This window comes from Hibiscus syriacus, unplaced genomic scaffold (assembly GCF_006381635.1).
Source record: "Hibiscus syriacus cultivar Baekdansim isolate YM2019G1 unplaced genomic scaffold, ASM638163v2 tig00110865_pilon, whole genome shotgun sequence".
Lineage (NCBI taxonomy): Eukaryota > Viridiplantae > Streptophyta > Magnoliopsida > Malvales > Malvaceae > Hibiscus > Hibiscus syriacus.
Window position 1 is genome coordinate 372,815 of NW_024062894.1, and position 13,198 is coordinate 386,012.

At 32.6% G+C, this 13,198-nt stretch overlaps 1 protein-coding gene across 1 annotated transcript; it reads right to left on the bottom strand.

The window, feature by feature from the left end:
• Nucleotides 1-5,053: 5,053 nt before the first annotated feature.
• On the bottom strand, nucleotides 5,054-5,817 carry LOC120143921 (glucan endo-1,3-beta-D-glucosidase-like). The gene is made up of 4 exons (XM_039158120.1): nucleotides 5,743-5,817; nucleotides 5,645-5,673; nucleotides 5,332-5,566; nucleotides 5,054-5,079 (listed from the first exon to the last, which is right to left on the bottom strand). The coding sequence occupies exons 1-4, from the start codon at nucleotides 5,798-5,800 to the stop codon at nucleotides 5,054-5,056; spliced, it is 348 nt and encodes a 115-aa protein (XP_039014051.1). The 5' UTR covers nucleotides 5,801-5,817.
• Between the last annotated feature and the right edge of the window lie 7,381 nt (nucleotides 5,818-13,198).

Sequence of the window (13,198 nt, forward strand, 5' to 3'; positions counted from 1 at the left end):
CATTGCATAACATAAGCTCTATATTTGAGCTCTTTTCCCTTTAAGTGAGAGAGAAAGCGACGTCTTCGTGAGAATTTATTTTCCATGTTAGACCTAGCAAGTAGCTTCCAGGGTTCATATGTCCTATGTCTTCATGAGGATTTATTCTCCGTGTTAGGCATAGGAAAATGTGTCCTCTCAAATTGAACTCGATTCGCTTAAGCCTATAATGGATGAGGATTAAGGGTCTGGCTCGCCCAAGGGGGGCACCGACAAAGACAATTCAAGTACCTTTACTCCTAGAACTGAATCTCTGTATATAGTAAATTGTAAAAACCCACCCAATCTAAAACCATGTCGAAACTTTGTCCATATGTACCCAAATAAGTGTACACAAAAGAGAAATGAACTCTAACCTTTATCTTTTAATTTTTTTGATAGATTATTTTTGAATAAATTCATGTGAACTAGAAATTATGCGGTTAGGGTTTTAATTTCCTCTATGTGTTTTATTCACTGTATTTTATTGTTCATTTACTAGTTGAATTTAATCTTTTCATATTTCACTAACATACATTTCCTCTCTTTGTTTATTATTTTTGCTAACACCTTTTCCTTGTCTTATTGCTTTGTTTGTGCATAAATGTTGTTAATACCCGAGGTATTTATCAAAATTAAAAGGCTTTTAAAATAACAACGCTACACGAAGGGGTAAATTTTTTTATCTGCTTTGACATGTTGGGACGTTGTGAGTTTTTTGAAAGTTGTTTTAGGATATTTACCTTGGAATTAACACATGTTTCATACATATCATGCCATAGAAGGTATGGATTCCCAAGTTAATAGTCGCATTAGAAGGTTTTCAATACAACAATGTCACTCGAAGAGGTAGAATAGAAATGCAAAAATGCATCAATGGTCCAGAAGGGTGCTTCAGGAAACAGTTGAAGAGGTACATCAAGCTGGAATACATGAAGCTCAAATGATGAAATAAAACAAGTTTTTCAAGGGTGCTACGACGACTTTGATAAAACTAGCCGAAAAGAAATAATATGTTTGAAGTCATCAAGCAACAATGATAGCCAACACGAGACAGTGGATGATGTCAGTCGTATATGTTTGTTCAACAAACGCATTTCTAAAAAAGAAGTTGAAGTGTTGGAATTGTCCATCAAGCTAGGAAATAGAAGAATAATGTTTCCTTATACATTCGATCAAAATTGAAGAAGTCAAGTAGTGTGATGTGGTTTGTAGTTTCCATCTGCCTTAGTGTACTAAGACATTGTGTGTTCTTTGGAAGTTGTTTTATGACGATTACTTTGCATCATCGCATTTGCATTTCGAATATTTTTATTTTGGATAAGTTGAACAACCCTTATCTTTTCTAATCATATATAATTTTGATAAGTTGGCTTAATTTCTTATTTTGGTCGAATCAAATTATTTTAATCTTGAATTCTTGGGAGAAATTATTATATATTTTTTTATTTCAGTAGGAAAGAGAAATATTCGTCCTAAAGTATTTTAGGGATTATTTTCTCTTCGATTAGAAATATTAGAATATTTTTATTTCTCCTTAGAATTTTTCGTTCAATAAAAATTGTATGGTTGAATTTGGAATAATGGAATCGTAACTTAAATTTGCATTCGAGTTCTTAGATTTCCATTATTAGAGACAATTTATAATCGATGGGGTACCAATTTTGGGCGTTGTGGGGTGCTTATCCTTTCTTACACGTAATCGATCCCCGAATCCCTTTTTTATTACAAAAAATAATGAATCTCTGGTTACACGTAGACTGATTTATCTTTTAAAATGATGTTTTCTTAAAAATTCTTTTAAAATAAAATTTTTAGGTATTTGATTTATCTAACTCAAAAGGTCGATTTCGACTCCTTATATTTCAAAACATTTTCAAAGAAAACCTCCAAGTCGTACTAAGTTTTCCCTCGTCCGGGCAAAAAACGATGTCGACAGACGTGATAGATGGACTAAATTGTTTTTGTCAAGTTCGAGGGCAAACTTGATCTTTTTAAAGTTTAAGTACTTATTTGATTTTTTTAAATAAATTTATTTTAAATTTATATTTTAAATTTAAATATAATAATACCAAAAATAAAAATTAAGTTATTAAAAATTAAAAGTATAGAATATTATTTTTATTAACTTGACTTTTATTTATATAAATCTAAATGCTTCATCTTGCATAAAATTTATTTTATATATTTACATCTAATTATATAAAACATAATTATTAAATCTAAATGCATTCATCTTACACTCATTGACCCTCAAACTTAGAAAAAAAATATAATGTGGTCATTTGACCAACGATTTCTGTCGTTGAATGTTACGATGCTGACGTGACACTTCACAATGTTGATATGGCAGTCCAAAGTAGGGGTGTTCAAAATTTAGGTTAACCGATTAAATCGATTGAACCAAATTTTTTGGGCAAATCGATCTATTACTTTTAAGTTCGATCAATTAACAGTTAATGTTTTTTTTAAAGTTCAGTTGCCGGTTAATTTGGTTCGAAATCAGTTAATTAGCTAAATTAACCGACAACTAAACTTTGAAAAAAATCAAGTTAGTAAAAATAATAAGCTATACTTTCGAAATCGATTCAAAATTTTATTTTATAAATTCAGTTAATTTGGTTAATTCAATTAATTAACCGATTTCGAACCGAATTAAACGAAAATTAAACTTTGAAAGAAATCATTAAACATTAATTGATTAAACTTAATCGACCGATTAACAAAAAAAAATTGATTCGATCGATTTAATCGGTTAATCGAAATTTTGAACACCCTTATTATGGACCGCCATGTCAACATTGTGAAGTGCCACGTCAACATCGTAATATTAACGACATAAATTGTTGGTCAAATAACCACATTGTGTTCTTTTTTTAAGTTTGAGGGTCACAATGAGTGTAAAAAAATTCTAGGGCCATGTTGGTTTTTTTTTATAAAAAGTACAGGTACCTCATGTACCTTTTTACCAAAATTTTATAACTACATAATGTTTTAAGGGTAAAGTACACAAATAGTCTCTCTATTATAGGATATTATTTTTTGAGTCCCTCAACTATTAAAAGTTACAAAATGATCCGTCGACTATAGGCCATTGTTTTGTTGAGTTACTCGACTATTAAAAGTTACAGATTGATTATCCGATTATTTATATGTTCCAAACTTATCATTGTCCATTAAAAATTAATAGTCATTTGAGTTGGACATTAACTTGTTGATTAAGATAATAAAATCTTTTTTTATAAATCTGGGATAAAACAAGACAGTATATGTTCAAAGATTCTCAACCATTTGACAAAGAACGTTCATATCATGACATTTGTGTGCTCAAATGTGAGACCTCAAGGGATTACAACAAGTCCCTTAACCACTGATATAATTGTCTATCGGTATTTGATAAAATCATATTTTAATGATGCCTATTGGCACTGTTGTTGTTTTCAAGCATTGACTTGACGACATATTGTTTCAAGCATTGGCTCGACGAACATAATATAACGAAGAATCGATCTATAAAATATAACTCAAACCGTTCTATGATAATATTTTATCATATTTTGATCGTTAAGTTAAGTCCAACTTAGATAACCACTAACTTTTCAACGATAAATGATTAGTTTGGATCATATGAATAATTGAGTGACTATTTTATAAATTTTAATAGTCTGTAGACTCAACAAAAATAATTATAAATAATTAGAATATTATTTTATAAATTTTAATAGTCGGATGAATCAGCAAAATAACATCATATAATCGTAAGCTTATTTCTGTAATACAATTCTTTAAATACGATCGTAATTTAAAAAACGAAAAAAAGTGATACTATTAACTTTCAAATTGTTGGATGCATATGAGAAACTGAACATCCGAACTATTACTTTTTCTTTTTCCCGATCATTTATCTTTCTTTTATGAACAATTGATTTAGCGTCTTTTGCAGGGGAAAAAAGGGTTAAGTATTAAAGAATGTACAACATTCAAATCGAAATAGATCTGAAAAGATGAAAAAGAATCCGGAGGATTATTAATTAGCTCTGATTGAGGATTTAGCTTTACTGTTACACGGGATAATAGCATAAATGACCCTTGAATTTTTAGTGAATGTTCTAATATGTTAATTATACTTTAAATATATCAATTTTATCGTCTATATTCAAAGTTTGTCGTTATTCCTCCTAATAATATCCTTAGCGCTTATTAATAAGATTCGAAATTATAGGTTCTTGGAAAATATTAAAATACCCTTATTGTAAAATGATCAATATAATTTTTATCATTAAATTAGAAGTATATTAAGACATAATCTGTTTGAGATGATTGTGATAAGTCCAAATCATCTTCATGCATCCTATAATTCGTGGGTGCTTTAATGGTGTTCAATCAACATCATCAATAACATTGATCAAACATCTTGGTTAACTTTTTTAATTTGTATATTCTATCAATAAATAAATTTTTATTTATCATAAATTGCTTTAATTTTAAGAAATTATTTTGAAAAACAGTTTTGATAGATTATTTTAATGATTCAAATGTGACATTCATAAATCCGTTAATTTTTTATATCGAGTTACAATTTTTTTTATTAAGGTGATTATAAGTAGTATTTGTTTTAAATATTCTCGCTCAATCACCCTGCTACGATCGTTGGTGCTCAAACATGAAAACTCTAGGCACAACAACCTTTAATCACTGAAGTAAGTAGATCCGTGCAATACATATTTAGTTTTAAAACATCATTATGATCTTTACTTGCGAAGCATATGATAAATCTATAATGGTAGACCGAAATTATACATATTAATTCTAAAGATTAGAATAAAGCAAAAGAGAGCATTACATGAGAATATTAATATATTTTCACATTTCTTCACTCATTTAATTTCATAAACTAACAATAATTAACCAGATTAATATTTAAACATAAAGCATCTTTTAAAAGGAAAAAATAAAAGGGTACACAATTATTTCCTTTAATTTTCAAAGGAAAACATGAGGTTTTGCTTAAAGCCTTGTATTCATTGTAGCTTGTTTACGCATAAATGCAGTTTGAATAACCTGCACAATACCAAAACAGCTTTAGCTTATAATACATGTAAATGCTATTTCATTAATAAAAACAAAATCATAATCCAACCTATGGATAAATCAATTCAACCAACCTATCTTATCTAATCTTTTATTTCTTGTTTGAAACTAAAATATTATTTGATAGTAACTCATTGAGTAGCCTCAATGGTTAAATTTGGTGTTCTCTCTTAAGGTACTGGATTCGAGTAAGTATATCTGCATGGTGTATACGTAACTTACTTGGATCGGTTAAGACAATGAGAGCGGAGGCTTTGAAGTCGCAATTCCAAACGTTTCTTCCCATGGACTGGTAGTAAAGGTTCATGGCAACAGAAGCATGGTTGATGAGAGTGTTGGGATAGAAACAAGGACAACCTTTCTGTATAATTTGGCAATCCACTTGAGAACATGCGTAGTTTATGTTTTCCAGAAGAGCTGCTTGGTCTGATGATGGCTTAGCCGTGCACCATGTTTTCTGCAGACGAGTAAAACAAGTTTCTTTTAATTTATGAGTTTCCTGGGGTTCAATTAAGAACTCGTTGGTGTAATTTACCTGTCCATTTACTATCATCAAAGTTCCTCCTGGAAAAAAATGTGGTTAGAATTATCAAATTAACAAGAGTAGGTGGTAGTTTTGTGATGGAGAAATACCTGAAAGGAGAAGCAATATCTGGAGAAAGAAGGAGAGATGTGCTGCAACTTTAGCCATTGAAAACCGTAGTTTAGACTTTGCTAAAAGGATGGGAGAAAAGAGAAAGAAACACTAGAGCTTTTAAAAGGGACTGAGAGATTCGAAAAGTCATACGGGGAGAAAAGGTCGGTTTATCGTAAGGCTACACTGAATGGACAGCCGTTACCTTGAGATTCTAGATCCAATCAACTTAAATATTTTAGGTTTTTTAAAATTAACACTCACATCCGATTTATTTATTGATTAATCCAGATCGAATTTGTAAAGATCTATTATAAGGTAATCCTTTCGATCTAACTTGTTTCATACAAAAATATCAAGATTCGAACTATTGATCTTGTTTAAAAAATCTAGTGCCTATTGTCGGATTTTCACTTTTTTTTTTCTACGTACAAATACGTGGAAAATGAATGCGGCATTCTAATGTTTTGAGAAATTGTTAGGATTTTCGATACCTTTTTCTCAGCAAAAGCAAAAAAGGAAAGGGAAAAATGAGAGCATTGAATTTAGCAAGTAGATCATGGATTTAACATCTTTCTAGGCATCAGATCTGACGTTCCACACCTTACACACCATAGATTATACCTATGCACCATGCATTGGATGGGCTGTAAATTAAACCTATTCACCTTTTAGGTTCTCTAGTATGGTGATAGTCTGGCTAAACAATGGCGGATCTTATTGATGAGTGTTTATAGTAAGATTTAAATTTTCTTTAGATAATTATTTATTTAATTATGTTCATTTTAAATTTTATTTATATTTATTCAATTTAAAAATTTTATATTACTAATATTTGTGTCTAATAGAAATTTTATTTATATTTACTCGTATAAAAAATTATGTTATAAATATATACACACTCACCTTTAAAAATATTTCAAGATCTATCACGTAGATAAAGAGACTTGCTTTGTAACGTATGATGCAGTGAATCACGCTGTCAAGTCATTGACGAGGGCACGCAATGGTCTCAGCCCGTGGTTGGAAAATTCTTAATATCGATGTATTAATGGAGGATGTAAAATTTATAAAATGAGATATTAAAATTTAAAAATGTGGCCGGTAAAATTAGATATTGAGATTTTTTTTGTTTTTTTATTAATTTGGGTAAATACATGGTAACATCTATTTAAAGATAATTCATAATCATTTGACATTGAATATTTACACTCTTGATATTTCTGGTGTTCGAACCTGAAACCTCAAGAAATAATAACAATTCCTTTATCATTACGACCGTTTTGGGGTATCAAATTAAAAAATTTATTTTTGCATGTCAAAATTAAAAATTATATAAATAAATTTTTTAAATGGATGAAAATAAATAATGAGTATCAACTTATGAAAATAAATACTATTGACTCAACTCTCCCGCACCATTTTTATCAGCTCCTAATAGCTCAAGGAGTTCAGTTGGAGGCCCTTGCAAGATAGAGATTTCTTCTTCTTGAATCAATGCAAGATTTGCCATCTTGTTGACGCATTTATTTCCTTCACGCCAGATATGTCGGACTTCTGTTACCCAACCTTCCTTCAAGATATTTATGCATTCCTTTACCAGCTCATTGTCTGATATTTCTTCTAACTTTACACCATTCAAACAATCCACCAACCATTTCGCATCCATATCAAGGATTACATTTCTTAATCCTAGATTTTTAGCTAGCATGAGTCCCTGTTGAGCTCCCCAGATTTCAGTGATCAAGCTATTTTCGTTCTCCAACCGCGTCATGAATCCACACTTCCAGTCGCCGTTGCAATCCCGGATTAGTCCACCTGCAGCAGCCAAACATGTATTAGATTTATACACACCATCAGTATTTAAAATCCAACTTCCCTCAGCCGGTTTTTTCCATTTAACCCAGCAAGGATCATTTGCCATCCTTCTTTGAGATGTTGTTAAAGCTTTTTCCATATATTTGGCAAATTGTTTAGCATAATTTGTCACTTTAAACGGGTCAACTCTGCCTTCTTTGAACTCTCTTTCATTTCTGTTTTTCCACAATCCCCAAATTACTGCCAAGAATAAGGGACCCCATTCCAAGCCATCAATCCCAGTTTTCTTTAAGAGGCAGTGTCTTTTCAACCACTCTTTAAATTCCATCGATTCGAATTGGTTGTCCTGTTCTCTTGCTTTTAACTCTTCCCAGACCCTTCTTACTATGGGACACCTCCGTAGAATATGGTTTATAGATTCTACTTCATTTCGGCACTCTTTGCAATTTAGATCATGTGTCATGTTTTTCTTGTTTCTTACTTCATTTGTATTGAGCTTGTCCAGATAAGAAAGCCAAACAAAGAATTTGATTCTCTCGTTGGTACGTGTTTTCCATATCCACTTTAGGTTTTCTCCATTTTGCTCACCCATCTCCATGTTGGATACTACTTGATAAGCTGAATTGACCGTGAACAACCCGTCTTTAGAGAAACCCCAAATAATTTTATCCCTTTCCTGGTTGTCGGACAATATTGGTATTGAGACTTTTAGAATCTCTTTTCTAGTTTCTTCAGAGATTAAATGTTGAATTCCTTGGATATTCCACGATCTATTCTCATCAATGTATCTTGCAACCTCTTTGCTTATACTAGGATTATCCATAATCGGATATATATTCTTCAGATGTTCCTTTCCGACCCACCAGTCCCGCCAGAATTTTATTTGTGTGCCTAACTTGATTTGCCACTTACATTATTTCTTGAGCAATTTACCATTACTTAGCAGTCCCCTCCAAGTGGAAGAACTATTTCCTTTTTTTTCTATCTCTAGGAACTCTCTATCCTTAAGATACTTTCCTGTGAAAACTTTGCACCAAAGATTTTCTTGTCTAGTGAGTAATTTCCAGCTATTTTTTTGCCATAAGAGCACAGTTAATAGATCTAGTTTTACGCAAGACAAGTCCTCCCATATGTTTTGATCAGAAAACTTTTTCCCAACTAACAAGATGATTATGCGCATATTCAGTTTCTCCTCTCCACAAGAAATTGGCATTTAACCTGTCCAGCTTCTTACAGACAACCATTAGAAGCATTGTAGTTTGCATTGTATGAATTGGGATTGCATTTGATACAACTTGGATGAGAGTTCTTCTACTAGCCATGGATAATACTCGTCCCTTCCAACTTGCTAATTTTCTCATGACCTTATCTATAAGAGGAGCATAAGTTCCTGCATTGACCCTCTTATGGATTATTGGAACTCCCAAATAGGTTCCCAAATCATCTGTAAAGGGAATACCACACAAATCACTTAAATCTCTAGCCATATTTGAGTTAATATTTGGGAAGATAAATATTTTTTATTTTTGTAAGTTTACCTAAACTCCCGCTGCTCAGCTGAACTCATGAAGACAGTTTCGAATATTATTCATTTGATCATATTTAGCTTCTGCAAACAATAAAAGATCGTCAGCAAAGAACAAGTGGCTTAGTTTTATTCCTCTTCTAGAGCACTTAAAAGATTTCCATAAAGCCCTTTCTTCCTTCTCTAAGATCATGTGAGAAAGCCTTTCCATGACTAGAATAAAAAGATACGGCGAAAACAGATCACCCTGACGGAGTCCCTGCTTTGGATTCAAACTCTCGGTGATTTCCCCGTTCCACAACGGCTCAATAGTACTAGATGTGATACAGAACATTATGATCTTTATAAGTTTTTCAGGAAAATTAAAGTCTTGTAGAGTTCTCTTAAGGAATTCCCAACTGACATTATTGTATGCCTTCTAGAGGTCTATCTTAGCTATAATCGCGCCCTTCGTACCTTTAAGATTCATAATAGAATGGACCGCTTCCTGAACAACCAAAATATTTTCCATCGTGCTTCTTCCTTTGAGAAAGCTATTATGGTAAGGGCTGATTAACCTTTGCAATAGGGGACGTAAGCGATGAACAATGATCTTGGAAAAAATTTGTATGACGTATTCAATAAACTTATGGGGCAAAACTGAGTAATGTTGTCTGCGGCAGTCTTCTTAGGGATCAGCACCAAGAAAGTCTTCAATATTTTTTCATCCATCCTTCCGAGCTCCATAGTTGTATTAACAAAATCACGTATAGTTTCCTTCACAATGTCCCAGTTCTGTTTATAAAATATAGGTTGAATACCATCGGGGCCCGGAGCTTTCAATCCCTTCATGGAGAACAAGGCTTCTCTAACTTCATCCATTGTGGCATGTTTGATTAATTCGGTTTTATCTTCTTCACATAATCTGGGAATGAAACTATCATATTCAATAGAAAATTGTTCATACTCTTTTCCTGCGAATAACTCCTTATAGTACGTGTAGACGTGATCACAAAGAGTTTGATTATCAGTAATCCATTCATTACCTATGTATAATCCCACTATTTATTAAATCTCCACCTCACCATTGTTGTAAGATGGAAAAACTTAGTGTTCCTTTCACCTTTCAACATCCAGTCCAGTCTAGCTTTCTGAAACCAAATGATTTCTTCTTGATTTAACACCTGGTGATATTCAGCTTCGAAGGCCATTTCTAACTCTAGAAGATAAGTAGAATAAAAACAACTTGGGGATCTTTGAATACCTTGAATACGTTTCATCAAGGTTTTCTCACATTTAAAAATGTTACCAAACTTAGTTTCCTTCCATTCAATAATGTCATTCTTCGTTTCTTACACCACATTAACAAGTGAATCCTTCTTCTTATCCTAGGCTAAACTAAAAACCGCCTTAAAATCTTCATGAGTAAGCCAAGCTGCTTCGAATCTGAATGGACATTTTTCTTTATCAATTGGAATTCCCAAGTCTGTGTTGACAAGGATCGGATTGTGATCCGAATAGACTCTGGTGGCATTTGGTTGGATGGAATCCCTTGGAATTGGTGGGAATTGGAATTCAATTCCACCAATTTCCTATGTTTGGTTCAAGTTTTTCAAGGGAATTGGAATCCCTGATGGAATTCAATTCCCTTGTTGGAGGGAATTGAAATTTGACCAAACTACCCTCATAAATCCTTTGGTAACTTATTCATATATTGAATAAAAATAATTTTTTATTATTTCGGGTCAGGTCGAGTCAGATTTCTAATTCATATATTCGGGTCGGGTCGGATGAAACTTTATTTTGTTAGGGTCGGGTCGGGTAAGTGTGATATTCGGGTCGGGTTTTTTTAAGTGTGATATTCGGGTCAGGTCGAGTAGGGTTTAGGGTGAAAAAAAACCGGACCGACCCGAAAAAAAATATATAATTTTACCTTATATATTTAGGAATAATTACAATAATACCTCTCTATATATAATTTTTTTCAATTAAGTCAATGTTTTTATTGAATAAAAATATTTTTTTATTATTTTGAGTCGTGTCGGGTCGAGTTTCTAATACATATATTGAATAAAAATAGTTTTTGGTATATTTTTTGGTAACTAATTAACATACTCCGATTGGAATGTATCGAAATATTGCTCTATCTTTTGGTAACTTATTAACATATTTTGATTGTGATGATTTTAACTTATAATGTTTATTAGCATGATTTTTATAATTTATTGAAATGAATAATCAATCAATAAAATGAACATTTAATATTTTTTAATTTTTTTATAAAATAGTACTACATGTAAGTTGTAAAATAAACTAAAATAAAACAAAAAATAAGAAGGGCAATTCTGTCATTTTACATTACTGAAATCAAATTCATCTGACATGTCTGCGAACCAAACAGAATATGGAATTGGATTCTAATTCCTACAGATTCCAATTCCCTCATAAACATTCCAGCGAACCAAACGCCACCTCTGATTCGAGTAATCACTCTGAAATTCGAAAATAGTTCCACCATATCAGTATTATGAAGCAATCGATCATGCCTTTCCTGAAGCGTAACTCTCCCATGTAAGTGTCTAGTCCAGGTAAACTTACTGCCCATATATCCAGCATCCATCAGATTACACATATTTCATCGTTCCCGAAACTTTAATATGTGTTCCATGCAGTCTGAGTTGCTACCAACACGTTCATCAATCGCAGCAAAATCGTTGAAATCTCCCACCACCATCCATGGTTGATTTACGTTCGTAGAATAATTGTATATATTCTCCCAAAACTCATCTTTTTGTTCGAATGGGGTTGAACATATACAGTGGAGAGCAGCCACCTCTTACCATTTTCTTGGATTTCGGTATGAATAGCTTGATCAGTATATTGTCGAATCATAATCTCAAGTTGATTTGTGTTCCACAGTAGAATTAGCCCTCCCCAGATTCCCTGAGCCGGGACCTCAAAATGATTATCGAATTTCAGTTTTTCTCTAGCCCGGACCCAACACCTGCCTTAGCTTTTGTTTCCAGAAGACAAATGATGGAAGGACTTTCATACCGAATCAATTCCTTGCAGTTTCTAATAAAATCATTGTTCCCTACTCCTTGACAATTCCAAGAGATAAGTTTCATTTAGAAATTTTGTTATTGATTATTTGCCTCTATGGCCATCGGCTCATTTAACATAGCAGTTTGTTCTTGATTGGCTAGATCGGTTTCCATTTCCAAAGCATTTTGGCTATCTGTTTGAATTAGAACATTTTCTATATCTATTAAAGATTGTCCCTGTTTACCGATAGTCTTATCCTTTTCCATAATTTTCCCCAGATCAACAGCTTTGTTACTCTCCCATCTAAAATTGCTTTCTTGGGTCTTGCCCTGGTCGTTTTTTTTATTAAATTTAGGAGACTGGGATTTTCCGTTAATTTTCTTTAAATTTCCTTCACCTGATCTTCCTGCCAAGTTACTCCTTCTAATTCTATTATTACTTTCTTCACGTTGTAAAGACTTCATATTTTTTGTTGGTCCTCCAGGAACGTCACTTTCTTGATTTCGGTTGTTTTTTTCCTTTCCTTTGTCCAAGTCTTCTTCACTATAGTTCTCTAGATTTGTAAATCTATTATTTCTACTTGTTTCTTGGTTTCTGCTTCTTTGATTCTTAGGATTAAATTTTGATCCACGTTGTCTTCTTTGAACCAGCATCCAGGGTCCATATCTATCTTTAATCACTTTTTTTCTTCCTGTTGAAATTCCTTTTTCCTCACCTCTTCTTATCTTTCTTGTTGATCTTGATTATGTACTTCGCTATTACCTTCCCTATCAGTAGTAGACTCCTTTTGATTCACCAGACAATCCGTAGCTCTATGACCAACAACACCGCAGTTGAAGCAGATAGAGTGCAATCCCTCGTATTCGATATTATAAACCTTATTTCCTATCCGCAGTTTTGACAGAAGATGAGTATTAAGATCGATTTCCACACATATTCTAGCAAAACGTCCTCTTATTGACCAAGCTGTATGGAAATCGATTTTCAGGGGCTTTCCAACTAGGCTTCCTATATTGCACAGAACACTTTCCTTAAAGTACTCAATTGGGAGACCAGAGATATGAATCCAAATTGCCGTGGAGGGAATG

Excerpts from the sequence above, each read along its gene's own strand:
- LOC120143921 (XM_039158120.1), bottom strand. The coding sequence starts at position 5,800 with ATGGCTAAAGTTGCAGCACATCTCTCCTTCTTTCTCCAGATATTGCTT. Across the intron at positions 5,674-5,742 it reads GATATTGCTTCTCCTTTCAG|GAGGAACTTTGATGATAGTA; the intron begins GTATTTCTCCAT and ends ATTTTTTTCCAG. Across the intron at positions 5,080-5,331 it reads CATTGTCTTAACCGATCCAA|GTTATTCAAACTGCATTTAT; the intron begins GTAAGTTACGTA and ends GGTATTGTGCAG.